Genomic DNA, 17,613 nt, shown 5'->3' with positions numbered 1-17,613 from the left:
ATATTTGAATAGGGAAAGCTGCAGAGCTCTATGGGGAGCGAGCAGGTGAGCAGGGCAAATTGTCTAGCTCTTTAAAAAAAATGGCGCAATATGGCAAATGTTCTCCATCTGTACTGTTTCATTCTATTATTCTTTGAAATTGCAGTGAACAAGAGGAATTGCGTAATTATTTGACAGCAAGCAGAATTTTCAGCATCAATTTTCTGAAGCAATTTCCTTTGCCGTGATGGACATTTTGTCGTTTTGGCTCTGGAAGATTATAATCATACAAATGTCAAAGATGAAATGTATAATAAGAAAATGTTACACTTGAAAACAAACTGGGTATTTAGTTCTCCTGTAAATAAAAATGTTTTAGGTTTTAACTACCTTCCTAATTCAATCTATGCAATCAGGCAACATAACTTATTGATTGTTACGACTTAGTTGAACAATGCAATCTGAACATTTGCATTAAGATCAGCAGGGGTTAGTAGCAGGTTTTGGTATAAGTATGCATATGGTCATGGATTCGGAAACGATTAAAAACACATCTCACCTCTGCCGATTCCATAGTTCCCTTAATTGCAGAATTCTGAATCTTTCCATTTTCTTGCCCGACGCACGACGCCGTCTTGATATTAATCATCGGTGCAGCAGGGCCATCCAATTTTAGAAACATATCATTCATAGTTGGAACTGGGCATTCTTCGTAGCGAAACGCTTGAGGGAGGGTTTCGCTCTCGTAGACACCTGTAAAATGTGCTGGTGGTGCCTGAAGATTCACAGCAGCCTTATGCATTCCATATCGCGAATCCTTCTGCATCAACTCGGGCCAAGAAGAACTGCAATCATTCAGTCCATTCCGGCCTTTGTGGACCTTAATTGCGAGGATTATAATAGCCATTAGAAAAACTAACGAGATGGCAGCAAAGGAGATAATCAAATCACGTCTTAAGTCGGAGGTCCACGGTTCGGAATCCAACCTGCCGATAGTTGCTGCATTCACAGTATTACTTTCCAACACTGATAAATTGATGCGGACTGTGGATGAAAGAGACAGCTTTCCATTGTCCCTGACCAAGATTACGAGTTTTTGCTTGGGTGCATCTTTGACTCCAAAACGTCGGATGGTCCAGATGTCACCTGTATCCGGTGATACAGTAAACAGGCTTTCCTCAGTAGGCTGAAGAAGTTGATAGAAAAGGTGTGCGTTCTGCCCAGAATCTGCATCAGTGGCCGTGATCCGAGCAACTAAGTAACCCGGATCAGCGGATCTGGGCATTGTCTCCTCTGTTTCCGAACCTCTGTTTGGCAAGGGTGATAGGATCACAGGGGCATTATCGTTCTGATCTACGATGATCACATTGACTGTTACGTTGCCACTGAGCGGAGGAGAACCAGCATCCTTTACTTGCACAGAAAGCTGAAAAAGCTTTAGTTGTTCGTAATCAAACGAGCGGTGAGCAAACATCACCCCACTGGCTGAATTTATTGAAAGGAAAGTGGATGCAGGCAAGCCATGTAACAGACTGTCCAAAATGGAATAAGACAGGTTGGAATTTTCACCGAAATCTGGATCAACGGCTGACACGGATCCAATAGAAGCACCGATACGGTTATTCTCTGTCACATACATGGTGAAGGAAGGCTGCGTAAAGCGTGGCGGGTTATCATTTACATCTGAGACTTGAACTCGGATCGTTTTGTGGTTAGTTAGTGGAGGGGAGCCTCCATCCCTGCATGTGATTGTAATGTTGTACTCTGCCACATTTTCCCGGTCTATGTGACCAGCAAGCACCACTGTGTAATAGTTATTGAAAGAGTTGTCAAGACGAAATGGAATGTTTTTCGCGATATAACAGTGAACAGTTCCCCTTTCTTCTGAATCCAGATCTATTGTTTTTAAAAGAGCCACTGCAGTTTCTAAAGAAGAATGCTCTGGGATCGGACTGGAATTAGAAGTTACAGTTATTTCCGGAACGTTATCATTAACATCCATAATCTTAATCAAGACGGTACAGTGTACTGGCACAGCATGTGAACCTCTGTCAGTAGCTTGTACCGACATCCGATAATCCTTTGCCTCTTCAAAGTCCACAATACCAACGACTGTAATTTCCCCATTTCTGGAATTTACCTGAAACAGGCGACGAACTCTTTCTGGCGTTCGATGGCTGAGAGAATAAATTATCTCGCCGTTTAGGCCCTCATCTGTGTCAATGGCGGTTACCTTCGCTATTAAAGAACCGTTCGGTACGTTTTCTGCAGTTGTGATCTCATACACGGTCTGTTCAAAGACAGGAGCATTATCGTTCACATCAGATACACTGATAATAATTTGGCTGGTTCCGGATTTCTCAGGATTCCCACCATCAATTGCCGTCAGCGTTAACTGATGAATTGCCTGCTGCTCTCGGTCCAGAGAACGTCGAAGTATTAACTCTGGGGTGATATCATGGTTATTATCCGTGTTTAATTCTAAAGTGAAGTGCTCATTTGTGCTCAGTCTGTAGGTCCGAACACTGTTGCTTCCAGCGTCGGGATCATGCGCGCTCTGGAGTTGGAATCGCGCTCCGGCTGACACAATTTCGGGGATTTCTAAGTGGAACTCCTTTCTATGGAAGACGGGTGGATTGTCATTTATGTCGAGTACTTCAACTTCCACGCGATAGAGCTTTAATGGGTTTTCCATCACAGCCTCCAACATCAGTACACACGTGAGCCTTTGTTCACAAAGCTGTTCCCTATCTAAGTTCTCTTTTATGAACAACATCCCGGTGTTTAAATTGACGTCTAGATATTGGCTTTTATTCTCCGATACAATCCGAAACCGGCGCGCTGAAAGCTGCCGCGCATCTAAGCCCAGGTCCTTAGCAAGATTTCCGACAGCAGCACCCAGCTCTAATTCTTCAGGAATCGAGTAATGACTATTCCCCCATACTGAATCCGTGATGTAGACCAACATTAAATAAAGGACATACCAATGCGACAGACGGTGGTTTAGCGTGTAGGCCATTTCTGGACGAACGTACTGCAAATTTAATTGCCGCATTCTCCGAATAATTGTACCAAGCTTTGTGTGCTTAGAACGGATTTGTTCATTTTTTTGATTTTGTAAATGAAGAATTAAGTTGTACGTGCGTTCGACGAGATGATTTGCTTTGGCAAAATCGCCGAGAAAAATGTGTACAAATAACTTATAATTTCGCCGACCCTTTCTCGGAGATGAATGGAGACCGTGGATTGACGAGTGCTTCTCCTTTCCTCGATACTGCGCAGTGTATGGTGTAGGGGCAGTGGCGCTGGATCTCCAGCCACATATCTTCACCTCATTGGTCGACAGCGACACAAAGAGGCTCGGCCAATAATCACAGCAACCACTCTTAAAGCAACAGTGCTTCCATTGAAGGCAGGAGGAATTACGCTGCATTTAAAGTCGTGCAACTTTAATTGTTGTTGTTATTCTATTTCCTGATGTACTACTGCTGCGACGTTGCTGCTGGCTCCTTTAACTTACCTTGAATTTGACTGGCACATGCTTTGTTGAAGAAAAAAATCACGGAGCATATCCTTCATCTAACGTCTGGCAGGTCCAGTAGAAAAAAAATTCCTTCTGCACAAATAACTGTTTAATTTGTGTCGTTAATTAATTACGATGCTTTCATGACGTATTTATATTTCTTGTTATTAAAACAATCAGCAGTAAAGTTAGCGTTAATTTATATCCCTGACAACAACAATGTATAATATTACCTGAGCTAAGTGGATGCTTACCCAGAAATAAATACAGTTTTGTATGTTTCCTTTGAATAATTAGTGCAATTGTTGTTCAGTAATGGCATTCGATTTTTTTGCTTGGCTTTATAAGACACCGGAACGGAGGGTACATTCTATGATATAAGTTAACTGTGCATTTATTTTATGTTTCTACAAGTATATGTTATGCTGAACGTGAACTGCAGCAGAAGACTTCTCCTGTAACATAGTATTGCTAATCAGAACAACGTGCTCGTTTATTGGTAATAAAGTTCACATTTTCATTGGAATAATAATCAACCATAACTTGGCAGCATTTAATGAGCAGTTGTCTCCAACATCTGATATGTATAAATTCAGAAAATATAACTATTTCCAATAAAAAGGAAACTTTCTGAGATCACAAGCATACCCCACTAATAAAGCTTAGAATTGAAAGCAGTGGTTACAGTACACTACAGCCACATTAAATAATTGAATAAATAATTTACAACCAGCTAAAGATCTGAATAATTATTTATACGTCGGACCTTCACAGGGCCAGGTTGAGTGGCGTCATTTTTTTGTTAACAGGCAGGATTACGACCTCTTTTGTCACAATCATATTGTATCTTAGAATTAAAAATATATCTGACCAGAGGTACTTTCGAACTATAATGTTGTGAGATCGTTTTTACATTATTGAACAATCATACTAGAGAAAATTAAACAAAATTCTACTCATGTGAAATATCATCCATCGTTTTTGCCATTTATATAATCTCCCTCCAAGTAACATCAGAGACAGAAAATAATTTTCTGAGGAATGACATGCCGGTTTGGCGTTTTGCATAGAAAACTGTGACCTGGTTAAAAAAAAGGATTGAATGCTAAATATTCCTTGCTACATGGTATTCAGGAAAGATAGGGAGAAACGATACCACTTTTGATTAAGGAAAATATTATGGTGTTAAAAAGAGAGAATATCCTTGAGGGGTCAACGGCAGAATCAAATGGTTTGGATATAACACACAATGAAGACGCTATTATGCAACTTCCTGCATTATATAGGCCATCAAATAATGAGAAGGAAATAAAGGAGCAGATTTTCAGAGACATTACTGACAGGTGGAAGATGTTTTGTGTATTGATAATGGGAGACGTTTACTACCCCAATATTGAATGGGCCTGTGATTGTGTTAAGGACAGCGAAGGGGAGGAATTTCTGAAGTGTGTTCAGGAGAACCTTCTTGATCAGTATGTTTTCTGTTCAACGAGGAATGTGGCACTTCTGGATCTAGTCATGGGGAATGAAGTGGGTCAAGTGTAGAATGTCACAGTCGGAGAATCCCGGATATAATGAATATAGTAGGGTAAGCTTTAGTTTAGTTATGGAGAAGGATAAGACAAATCTAGAATATCAATACTTAAGTGGAGAAGGGCTAATTTCAGCCAATTATGGAGGGATCTGGCACGGATAAACTGAATTGAAAGTCTAGCAGGCAGAATTGTAATGGACAAATGGGCTGCCTTCAAACAGGAGATGGTTCGGATAAAGTCTCGGTACAATTCGAAAAGGGGCAAGGAAGGGCAACCAATGCCAGAGCTTCCTAGATGATGGAAGAGTTAGAGACTAAATGAAGCAGAAAAATGGGGAATATGACAGAAATCAGTTGTTAAATTGGGGAGAATCAGGCTGAATATTAAAAAAGTAAAGAGGAGAATTGCAAAACGAAATAACAGGGGCAAAGGGACAGTACAAGATAAGATCGGTGACTAATATAAAAGGGAATACAAACACCTGTGGACAAGTTAATAATAATTGAGGTGAGAGAAGCACTGGGCCTATTTGGGACAGAAGTGGACACCTATTGGTGGAGGCAGATGGCATGGCTGAGGTAGTAACTTCGTACTTTGCATCATGTTTAGCAAGTAAGGGGACTTTCACAAAGCTATGTTAAACAAGGAAGTTGCCAGGATGCTGGATGAGTTAAAATAGATAGAGGAGGTATGAGACAGGCTGGAATTACTTAAATTGGATAAATCAAGGCAATTAGGGGAGGGCAATAAATGTTGGCCTTGCCAGCGACAAAGAGATCCCGTGAATGAATAAAGAATGTCAGCCGGTCCGGATGGGATACATGTTAGTTTGCTGAGGAATGTAAGAGTCGAAATTGTGGAGGTGCTGTTATCAATCATCCAATATTCCTTCGAAGCAGAAGTGTTGCCAAAGGACTGGAGGATTGCAAATAGGAGGAAAGGATAAACCTTGCAACTATATGCCATGCAGTTTAATGTCGATGGTGGAAAAGCTTTGAGAAATAAGAATCCAGGATAAATTAACAGTCACTTGGACTTGCATCGAATAATAAAAGAGAGCCGTCACAGATTTGTAGAGGGCAAACTGTGTTTGGCAAAATTGATAGATATTGTTGAAGGTTTAACAGAGAGAGTGGGCGAGAGAGTGCAGTTGTTGTTGTATATATGAAGTTCAAAAACGTGTTTGATAAAGTATCACATATTAGAGATATCAGAATACTTAAAGCACAAGGAATAAAAGGCGCAGGAGCAGCATGCAGACACAATTAGCTAAGTGTTCAAAACGGAGGTTTGAGGTGAATGGCTGTTTTTCGGTCTGGAGGGAGGTACATATTGGATTTGTGCAATGTTCAATAGCAGGACCACAGCAGTTTTTGATGTAAATTAATGACTTGGATTGGGATACGAGACAAGATTTCGGAATTTGCAGATGACGCAAAATTTGGAAGTGTAATTAATACTCAGCAATATAGTAATAGACTTCAAGAGTATTTAGACAGGCAAAATGAATGGCTGGAAATTGGAAGATGAAATTCAATGCAGAAAAAATGTGAGGTGTTATATGATAGTAGAATGAACGAGGAGAGACAATGGGCCAACATTTCCGGCCTCCCCAGGTCCGTACAGAGTTCCTACAGACCGGGGAAGGCATCGGAAATGCTGGTTTCCAGCGCGCAATGCGCATGCGCTTGAAACCGTCATTTCTGATCTGTCAAATTTCTGGACCCTGCAGAACTCCAATTACTATGATACATTACCGAATTGGCTGCCCAGAGCCATGTGACTCCAGCTGTAGGCCTGTGCATGCTTCAACGTGCACGCGCTGCGACTGACAGTCAGAGGAGTCCTCAGCATCGGAAAGTCGAACATGGCCAGCAGCTTAAGGTAGGAGCATATTTTTTCTCCAACATGCCCGCGGGTAGGCCAAAACGGAATTTCAGGGCCATTACATGCAAAATGGTACAACTTTAAAGTAGATAGAAGAAGACCCCTGGGAGTGTTTATGTACAAATCTTTGAACGAGGCAGGATGTTAATATTTCACACATTATAGCCGTTCGGATCAAGTAAGTCACACTTAGTGGCTTAGATTAAAAAGCCAGAAATCTATTCTGAATCTATATAAAACACTAGTTTGGTCCCAGCTAGAGTATTGTTTCCTTTAGAAAGGACTTGAGCCTTTGTAAAGGGTAGAAAGATATTTACGAGAATAGTTCCAGGATTTAATGATTACATTTATGTAAATAAACTGTGGAACGTGAGATTGCTCTCCTTAGAACAGAGAAGGCTAAGAGGAAATTCAATAAGGTGTTTGAATTCATGAAGACTTTAGATAGAGTGAATAAAGTAAAACTGGTCCAATGGTAAAAAGATTGATCACCGGAGGACACATAGTTAGGGTGATTGGTAAAAGAATCAGAGGCGACATGAGCAAAAAACTTTTTACGCAATGAGTGGTTAGGATTCGGAATGCATTGCCTAATACCACAGTGGATAAAGATTCAATAGTAGCCTTAAAAGAGGAATTGCTTAAATACCAGGAGGTGAAAAAATTGCAGCGATATGGAGACAAAGCAGGGTAGCGGGGCTAACTCGGTTGCTCTTTGAAAGAGCTGGTTTTGACTCGATGGGCCGAATGACCTCCTTCTGTGCTCTACTATTCTATGATTTTCTTATTCTATACCATATTCTCACTGAACTCGACTATTGCAATTTACCATTCTGGCCAACCTCTTGTTGTTCACCCAATATGAGCTTCCACTAATCCAAAACGCTTCCACTCACACTCTATCCTGCAACAAGTCCTGCTCACTAATGTTTTATACATTGGATCTAATTCCCCTAAATTAAATTTATCGTGCCTGGAATTTATAGTTGCCGGCAAAGGAAAGGCATTTGCTGTTCGCCCCGAACTACACTTCGCACAAAGATCTCACAATCTCTGCATCTAGAAGTTGGGGCTTTCAGACATTTAATTCAAATCAGTGGAGTATAATAGCGGTCATCTTGTGTGAGCTGCTGTGACATCAACAAGCTTTCTAAGCAGCCAATCAAAAGGCAAATTTCGCAGGAACATCGAACAAACAAACACTTAAAATTAAAACTTTTACAATATGTTTCAGGGAGCATAATAAATAGTCGGGCTCTCACATGGGGAAATGCATACATTAAATAAAGATGAACAAACCTGACATAATTATAATTTTGTAAATGCTTTTAAAAAATATATTTTTTTAATTAAAATTGATACATTTCACACCGTACAAGATTGAACTTACTTTTGCAGGACCGTAATCTTTGTTTAACAGTAAATACACAGTTAAAACCCGAGTTACATATAATTTCTTTGGCTCGAACATTTAGTGGGAATTTAAAATGGAAAGACAATGTTTTTGACAGTTTCCCAGGTTTGAGTGATTTCCCTGTAAATTAGGGTCCATTCTTGTTACAGATCGTATGATGGCTTTGTGTTCAATTTGGTTCTGAGCTCTATACAATATGGCTATCTCACAGGCAAAGCTGCATTTCTTCTGTCAACATATCTTGTTTATATTGACGGTGGAGTTACAGCATGTGTTCTACTACGTGCACCAAGCGGAGAGTGGTGACAGATATAGGATATTGTTTAACATAGGGCCCATTATTGCTAAACACGTTTTTAACTTATTGTTTTTATTGGCAGAACCTTACATTTACCTATATTAAATTCAGACTACCACTTCTCAAGCTTGCTGACTAATTGGGCTAAGATTCTCTCAATAATATTAATCTCTTTTCCTCTGTAATTTACCCACAAAGATTTGGGTTCTCAGCAAATATAAACTGCTGGAATTTGGGTTTGGATGGGTACCTCTGGCGTATGCTTCCAAGTGAATAAAAAAACATCTGCACCTACTTGGTGGCTCCCAGGCTTCTGAGACTTTGTGTCCTGGGCCGGCAGGCACATGCCAGTGTAATGGCTCACAGATCCCAGGAATGTAGGCTGTTCGGAATCGTCCCTGGGATCACATGGGCCAGGTCCTCCTAGCAGAAATGAGGATTCCTCATATGCTTATGGGAATTACATTTAATGATGGAATCCTCATAAGCATGACCTCAATCCCGAATTATTTAACACATTTACATAACTTGAAATAACAAAAAGGTTCCCATAATCAAATTTAGTTAAAAGTCTCTTTACCGAAGTGTTTACAATAAAAATTTAATTTTTTTGAAAAATAATATAAAACATTTTAATCCAGACCAAAATTTACATAAAATAATTTTAAATGTGTGAGTACGATTTTTTAGGTTAAAAATTTTAACATTTATATTAGCCCTTACACTGCTTTTACTAGGGTTTTGTTGGCATTTGCTTGGCAGAAGTTAGGTAAGTGGCAGCAAAATTGGCTTTTGGGTCAGTTCATATGATCTGTCAAGGCATACCTTGACCGATAAAAATTTCTAGTTTTTTGCGGAATGTGCAAAGTATATTGAAACCCGGAACTTGCGAGTCCTTTAACAAGGCATGTACATGATCCATCAAAGGGTTGGAAAATCCTGGCCAATATTGCATTGCTATCATTCGACAACGTTTCACAAACGATGCAGAACCTTAGGAAAGCAGCCGTATAGTTGTAGTAAAAACATACATTTCAGATAAGCGCATGTAGGAACATCACTGATTCATGTTTTGCAATCGGATTTTCCTACATTTACCACCATTATATATATTGCAACATCAAATGTTTATCCATGTGGATAAAGCACAGGTTATATAATGAGCTGTAATCTTCTTAACAGATGAGGAATGTTATTAAAGTGTTTGTTTCTTTTTGGTTTGAATGTAAGGTTTTTTTGCAGTAACAAAGTGGAAAAAGATTCATTCTACACCTGGCTGCAGTGTTGCTGATCTGGGACTGCGTCATGTACTGGGGCCAAACTGGAAACACTGGCATTTCTCCAGCATCGCCATACCTCAACTTGATGAGTGAACCAATTCATCCAATACTGTAAAGTTAAGATGAAGAGTACACCAGCAATACTAATCTTTTTAGGGCAGTAACCACAGACACTAACAGTGAAAAGGATCTGCTGTCATCAATGCTTCAATGCTACTAGAATTTTGCAATGCGCAGGGGGTTGGAACTGGTAAATTCTACAACTTTAATTTTAAGTGTTACACTATACTAGCTGAATGACAACTGCAGTGATATGTGAAATATTCACCAGGCTAGAAAAAGAGGATGTGTATTTATTAGGGTGAACAAAAATGGGAGCCATTGCATTTGTAAATTAAATGCTACTGCGGATGAATGGTTGTGGTTTAAAAAATAGATTGGACAAGTAGGGGTTGTCTTGCCCTAGAATGGGGTAGATTGTCATGAGCATGATGCAATCAAAGTCGTCATGATTATGAAGGGTCATGATAAGGAAAACAGTGAGGACCTTTTTCTATTGGAGGACAGATCATAATAAGAGCACACAAATTTAAAGGAAGTTAGAAATAATTTAACTAAATAGCATAGAATCATAGAAAGCTACAGCACGGAAGGAACACATTTCAGCACATCATGTGCATACCAGCCAACTAGAGGCTATCCAGCCGAATCCCACTTTCCAGCTCTAGGTCCATAGACCTGCAGGTTACAGCACTTCCAGAGCACTTCCAAGTTCTTTTTAAATGTGGTGACGGTGTCTGCCTCTAAATCCCTTTCAGGCAGTGAATCCCAGATCCCCACAACCCTTTGGGTAAAGAAATATCCCCTAAAACCCCCTCCAAACTTTCTATGAATTACTTTAGCTGTCTATCTCCTAGTTGTGGACCCTTATTCTAGGGAAATAGACCCTTCTATCCATTTATCTGGGCCGCTCATAATTTTATACACCTCAATGCCGTCTCCCTTCAGCATTGTCTGTTTCAAGAAAAGCAAACACAGCCTATCCAACCTTTCCTCATAGCTAAGATTCTCCACTTGCGGCAACATCCTTGTAAATCTCATCTGTACCCTTTCCAGTGCAATGACATGCTTTCTGTACTGTGGTGACCAGAACTGCACGCAGTACTCTAGCTGTGGCCTAACTAGTGTGTTATATAGTTCAAGCTTAACTCAGCTGCTCTTGTATTCTGTGCCTCGGCTAATAAAGGCAAACATTCTGTATGCCTTCTTAATCATCTTATGTTCCTGGCCTGCTACCTTCAAGGATCAGTGGTGATGTACTCAATGTCCCTTTTTTTCTCTACACTTCTCAGTACCTTACCATTTAATGTTTATTCCATTTCCTTGTTAGCTCTCCCTAAATGCATTACTTCACACTTCTCTGGATTAAATTCCATTTTCCACTGTTTTGCCAAGCCGACCAGTTGATTGATATCTTCCTGAAGTCTATAGCTTTCTTCTTCTTTATCAACCACACAGCCGATTTTAGTATCATCTCCAAAGTTCTTAACCATACACTTTATATTCAAGTCCCGATCATTGACGTATACCACAAAAAGCAAGGAAACTTGAGATGAGCCCTATGGAACCCCACTGGAACCTGCCTTCCAGTCACAAAAGCACCTGTCAACCATTGCTCTCTGCTTCCTACCATTGAGCCAATTTTGGATACAATTTTCCACTTTGCCATGGATTCCATGTGCTTGTATTTTCGTGACCAGTCTGCCATGTGCAACCTTTTCAAAACGTTGCAGAAATCCATACACACTACATCAAACACGCTACACTCATCGACCCTCCTTGTTACCTCCTCAAAAAATGCAATCAAGTTAGTCAGACATGACCTTCCTTCAACAAATCCATGCTAACTCTCCTTGATTAATCCATGTTTTTCGAAATGAATGTTGCTCCTGTCCTTCAGAATTTTTTCCAATAATTTTCCCACCAGCGAGGTTAGGCTGACTTGGCCTGAAATTAATTTGTCCATTCCATTTCTTCCTTGTTAAACAGAGGTACCATATTAGCAGTCCTCCAGTCCTCTGGCACCATACCTCAAGCTAGAGAGGATTCGAAAATGATGGTCAAAGCCTCTGCTGAGGAAATTGCATTCCCTGCAACAACTTTATTGAAGTCGAGTTCTCACTATTTTGAAAAAGCATTATATAGTTTCTTGCAGACCTGGAATCCTAAAGGTTATAGAGAACGACCAGGAGAGTGGGGTAGTAATAACATGGCGGAGGAAGCACTAGCATAGATTCAATAAATGTGGGGCTGAAGGGAGGATGAGCAAACTGACAACATCGCCGTGACACAGGGCATCATTCAAGTGGGAGGAGTGAAAAGAAATGTTGTAGTGGTAGGGAACAGTATCATTAGGGGGATAGATAACCTTCTCTGCAGCCGAGAGCATGAGTCGTGAAGGCTGTGTTTCCTGACAAGTGCCAGGCTATATACATCTCCTCTGGGATTGAGAGGAACTTGGAGTGTGAGGGGTAAGACCCAGTTGTCATGGAGGATGTGGGCACCAACGACACAGATAGCACAAAATAAGTTCTGCTGCTGGAATTTGAGCAGCTTGGGGCCAAATTAAAAAGCAGAGATACAAAGATAATAATCTATGGATTAGTTCCTGAGTCGTGAGAAAATTTGCATAGACTAAATAAGACCTAGGAGTTAAACACGTGGCACAAAGTCTGGTGTGGAAGAAATGGTTTTGGTTCATGGGGCACTGGCACCAGTACTGGGATAAGAGGGAGCAGTTCCGTTAGGAAGGGCTCCATTTAGAACGTGCTATGGCGAGGGTCCTGGTGAATCAAATAACTAGGGCTATAGGGCTTTAAAGTAAATAATGGTGGTGGGGGTGGGGGTGCATGGGGGGAAGGGGAGGGTGGGTTCATGTGAGCAGAAATTTAAAAAGTCAAAGAATAAGAAGAAGGCAATAGAGGAGGGTAACACTGGGGGGAATGGAAACCAGAACATGACAGGAAGGGACAGAATGCATAAATATAAAATTGTATTAGAAAGTGATGTCAATGCAGGAATAAATGATAAAAAATTCAAATGTAAAACTCTTTATCTTAATAGACGCAGCATTCATAAGAATATAGAAGAGTTGATGGCATAATTAGTTACAAATGGGTATGCTCTGATAGCCATTTAAGAGGCGTGACTGCAAGGTGACCAAGACTGGGAACTAAATATTCAGGCATATTTGACAATTCAGAAGGACAGACAGAAAGGAAAAGGAGGGAGGGCAGCTTTGTTAGTAAAGGATAAGATCAGTGTGATAGTGTTAAACGATATTGGCTCAAAACAGAATGATGTTGCATCAGTTTGGGTGGAGATGATAAATAATAAAGGGAAAAATTCATTGTTCGGCTTAGTCTATAAGCCCCTAAAAGTAGCTACACTGTTGGACGGAGAATAAATCAAGAAATAATGGAGCATTGTAAAAAATGCATGGCATTATTCATGGGCGATTTTAACCTTCATATTTATTAGACAATTAAAATTAGCCAGGGTAGTCTTGAGAAGGATTTCATTAATTGTATCCGGGATAGTTTCCTTGAACATAATTTTGCGAACCAAACAAGGAGCAGGCTATCTTCGGTCTGGTACTGTGTAGTGAGAAACGATTAATAAATGATCTCCTAGTAAAGGATCCTATTGGAATGAGTGAACATAGCATGATTGAATTTGAAATTCATTTGGAGGCTTAGAAATTTGGATCTCAAACCAGTGTCCTAAGCTTAAATAAAGGAGACTGCAAAGCTATGAAGGCAGAGTTGCGTAAGAGGACTGGGAAAATAGATTAAAGTGTGGGACAGCTGATGAGCAGTGGCATACATTTAAGGAGATATTTCATAACTCTCAACAAAAATATATTCAAATGAAAAGTAAGGACTGTAAGAGAAGGGATAACCATCCCTAGCTAACTAAGGAAATAAAGGAGGGTATCTAATTGAAAACAATGGCATACAAAGTAGCCAGAGTATTGGAAAGAAATTTATGCCCAAAAAACGATTAAAACAATAAAAAGGAAATGGAAGATAGATTTTGAAAGTAATCGACTACGAAATATAAAATCAGATAGTAAACGTTTCTACATGTATATAAGAAGGAAAAGAGTGGCGAAAGCAAATGTATGTCCCAAAGAGGATGAGACGGGGCAATAAATAATGGGGAGCAGGGAAATGGCAGAGACTTTGAACCAAGATTTTAAGAGCATAAGAACATAAGAAATAGGAGCAGGAGTAGGCCATACTGCCCCTCTAGCCTGCTCTGCCATTCATTAAGATCATGGCTGGTCTGATCATGGACTCAGCTACACTTCACTGCCCGCTACGCATAACCCCTTATCCCCTTATCGTTTAAGAAACTGTCTATTTCTGCCTTAAATTTATTCAATGTCCCAGTTTCCACAGATCCTTGAGGCAGCAAATTCCACAGATTTACAACCCTCTGAGAAACGAAATTTTTCGTCATCTCTCTTTTAAATGGGCGGCCCCTTATTCTAAGCTCATGCCCTCTAGTTCCAGTCTCCCCCATCAGTGGAAACATCCTCTCTGCATCCACCTTGTTAAGCCCCCTCATAATCTTATGTTTCGAAAGGATCACCTCTCAGTCTTCTGAATTCCACTGAGTAGAGGCCCAACCTACTCAACCTTTCCTCATAAGTCAAACCCCTCATCCCTGGAATCAACCTAGTGAACTTTCTCTGAACTGCTTCCAAAGCAATTATATCCTTTCGTAAATATGGAAACCAAAACTGCACGCTGTATTCCAAGTTTGGCCCCACCAACTGTATGCTGTATAGCTGTAGCAAAACTTCCCTGGTTTTATACTCCATCCCCTTTGCAATAAAAGCCAAGATTCCATTGGCCTTCCTGATCACTTGCTGTACCTGCATACTATCCATTTGTGTTGCATGCACAAGTACCCCCAGGTCCTGCTTTGCTACAGCAGTTTGCAATCTTTCTCCATTAACTTGCTCTTTGATTTTTCTGCCAAAGTTCATGACCTCACAGTTTCCAACGTTATACTCCATATGCCAATTTCTGCCAACTCAATTAGCCTGTCTATGTCCTTTTGCAGATATTTTGTATCCTCCTCACACTTTGCTTTTCCTCCCAGCTTTGTATCGTCAGCAAACATGGCTACGTTATACTTAGCCCCTTTTTACAATTCGTTAATATAGATTGTAAATAGTTGGGTACCCAGCACTGATCCCTGCGGCAGCCCACCAATTACTGGTTGCTAATCAGAGAATAAACCATTTATCCCGACTCTCTGTTCTCTGTTAGTTAGCCAATCCTCTATCCATGCTAATATATTACCACCAACCCCGTGAACTGATCTCTTGTGGTGTAACCTTTTATGTTGCACCACTGGTTCCCCTTTATTGACCCTGTTTGTTACATCCTCAAAGAATTCCAGCAAATTTGTCAAACATGACTTCACCTTCATAAATTCCTGCTTACACTGCCTGACCGATTTTTGCTTTTGCAAATGTCCTGCTACTGTTCTTTAATAACGGACTGCAACATTTTCCCAAACACAGATGTTAGGCTAACTGGTCTATAGTTTCCTGCTTTTTGTCTGCCTCCTGCTTAGAATAAGGGTGTTACATTTGCAGTTTTCCAATCTGCTGGGCCCTCCCCAGAATCCAGGGAATTTTGGCAAATTACAAGCAAAATATCCACAATCCATGCTGCTACTTCTCTTACGACCCTAGGATGCAAGCCATCAGGCCTCGGGGATTTATCTGCCTTTAGTCCCTTTATCTTACTCAGTACCACCCCCTTAGTGATTGTGATTGTGTTAAGTTCCTCGTCCTATATACCCCTTGACTATCCACTGTTGCAACATTGGGAGTGCCCTCTACCTTAAAGACTGTTGCAAAATATTTGTTCTGAATTTCTGCCATCTCCATGTACCCGATTACTAATTTCCCGGTCTCATCCAGTAAGGCACCAAGATTTACTGTAGCCACTCTTTTCCTTTTTGTATCGGTCTTCACGGTAGAAGACACTGAAACATCCTCAATAGTGGTTTATCAGGGGCTATAGGGAAGGAAGAACTTAAAACAATCACTTTCATTAAAAAAGCAGTACAGGGCAAAATAATGGGATTAATGGTGGAGAAGTCCCGTGGACCTGATGGTTTGCATTCTAGGGTCTTAAAATAAGTGGCTGCAGAGGTAGTGGATGCATTGTTTGTAATTTACCAACATTCCTTTGATTCTGGGGAGGTCTCAGCGGATTGGAAAACAGCAAATGTAACACCCCTGTTTAAAAACCGAGGCAGAGAGAAAGGACAAATTTACAGAGCAGTCAGCCTAACAGTTGTAGTTGGGAAATGCTGGAGTCAATTTTTATAAAGCAGTAGCAGGACATTTGGAAAAGCATAGTTCAATCGAGCAGACTCCGCATGGTTTTATCAAAGGGAAATCATGTTTAACAAATTTGCTGGAATTCTTTGAGGATGTAACGAGCAGGATGGTTAAAGGAGAACCAGTGGACGTGGTGTATTTGGATTTCTATAAGGCATTCGATATGCTGCCAAATAAAAGTTTACTGCACAAGATAAATGGACACGGGGTTGTGGGGAATATATTAGCATGGATAGAGGATTGGCTAACTAACAGAGATAAATGGGTTATTTTCTGCTTGGCAAACAGTAACCAGTGTGGTGCCGCAGGGATCAGTGCTAGGGCCTCAATGATTTACAATCTACTTGGATGAAGAGACCGAGTGTAATGTAGCCAAGTTTGCTGATGAAACAAAGATCGGTGGGAAAGCAAACTGTGAGGAGGACACAAAAAATCTGCAAAGGAATATAGAAAACTAAGTGAGTGGTAAAAAAGTTGCAGATGAAGTATAACGTGGCAAAATGTGAGGTTATGCAACTTGGTAGAATGAATATAAAAGCAAATTATTGTTCAAATGGAGTAAAATTCCAATGTGCTGCAGTACAGAGGGACGTGGGTGTCCTTGTGCATGAAAGACAAAATGTTAGTTTGCAGGTACAGCCAGTAATCAGGAAGGCAAATGGAATGTTGGCCTTTATTGCAAGGGAATGGAGTATAAAAACAGATATTTCCTACTACAATAGGAGACGGTGTTGGTGAGGCCACACCTAGAGTACAGCATACAGTTTGGATCTCCGTACTTAAGAAAAGATGTATGTGATTCAGATGCAGTTCGGAGAAGGTTCAATAGGTTGATTACGGAGATGTGGTCGTTGACTTATAGGTTGAGTAGGTTGTGGCCTATACTCATTGTAGATCAGAAGAATGAGAGGTGATCTTATCGAAAAATTGAAGAAAATGGGGGGGCTCGACAAGGTGGATGCAGTGAGTCCATTGCCATTAATAGGGGAAACGAGATCAAGTGGGCATAGTCTCGGAATAATGGGCTGTTCATTTTAAACTGATTTGAGGAGGAATTTTTTCTCTCAGAGGGTTGTAAATCTGTAGAATTCTATGCCCCAGACGGTTGTGGAGGCTAGGTTACTGAATATATTTAATGTGGAGAGAGACTGATTTTTAAGCATAAGGAAATAAAGGGTTATCGAGAGCGGGCAGGGAAGTGGAGCTGATTCCATCATCAGATCAGCCATGATCTGATTAAATGACGGAGCAGGCTAGAAGGGCCAAA

The 17,613-nt window shown here is 40.5% G+C and overlaps 2 protein-coding genes across 2 annotated transcripts in view; both read right to left on the bottom strand.

Annotated features, from left to right (window-relative positions):
- Window positions 1-469: 469 nt before the first annotated feature.
- Window positions 470-3,107, bottom strand: LOC139262421 (protocadherin-10-like). Its single transcript, XM_070877618.1, has one exon. The coding sequence runs from the start codon at window positions 3,032-3,034 to the stop codon at window positions 470-472; it is 2,565 nt and encodes an 854-aa protein (XP_070733719.1). The 5' UTR covers window positions 3,035-3,107.
- Window positions 3,108-11,286: 8,179 nt separating this feature from the next.
- LOC139262420 (uncharacterized) overlaps window positions 11,287-17,613 on the bottom strand; it is a 41,030-nt gene continuing 34,703 nt past the window's right edge. The window contains 1 exon segment of the mRNA XM_070877615.1: window positions 11,287-11,535. Coding sequence (XP_070733716.1) covers window positions 11,287-11,535 — 249 coding nt within the window.

The sequence above is a fragment of the Pristiophorus japonicus genome, chromosome 4, assembly GCF_044704955.1.
Source record: "Pristiophorus japonicus isolate sPriJap1 chromosome 4, sPriJap1.hap1, whole genome shotgun sequence".
NCBI lineage: Eukaryota > Metazoa > Chordata > Chondrichthyes > Pristiophoridae > Pristiophorus > Pristiophorus japonicus.
Note: the sequence above shows the minus strand (reverse complement) of the source record. Positions and strands in the feature narration are given on the sequence as shown.

Bases quoted from the DNA above. Each gene is read 5' to 3' on its own strand.
- LOC139262421 (XM_070877618.1), bottom strand. From the start codon at position 3,034: ATGCGGCAATTAAATTTGCAGTACGTTCGTCCAGAAATGGCCTACACG.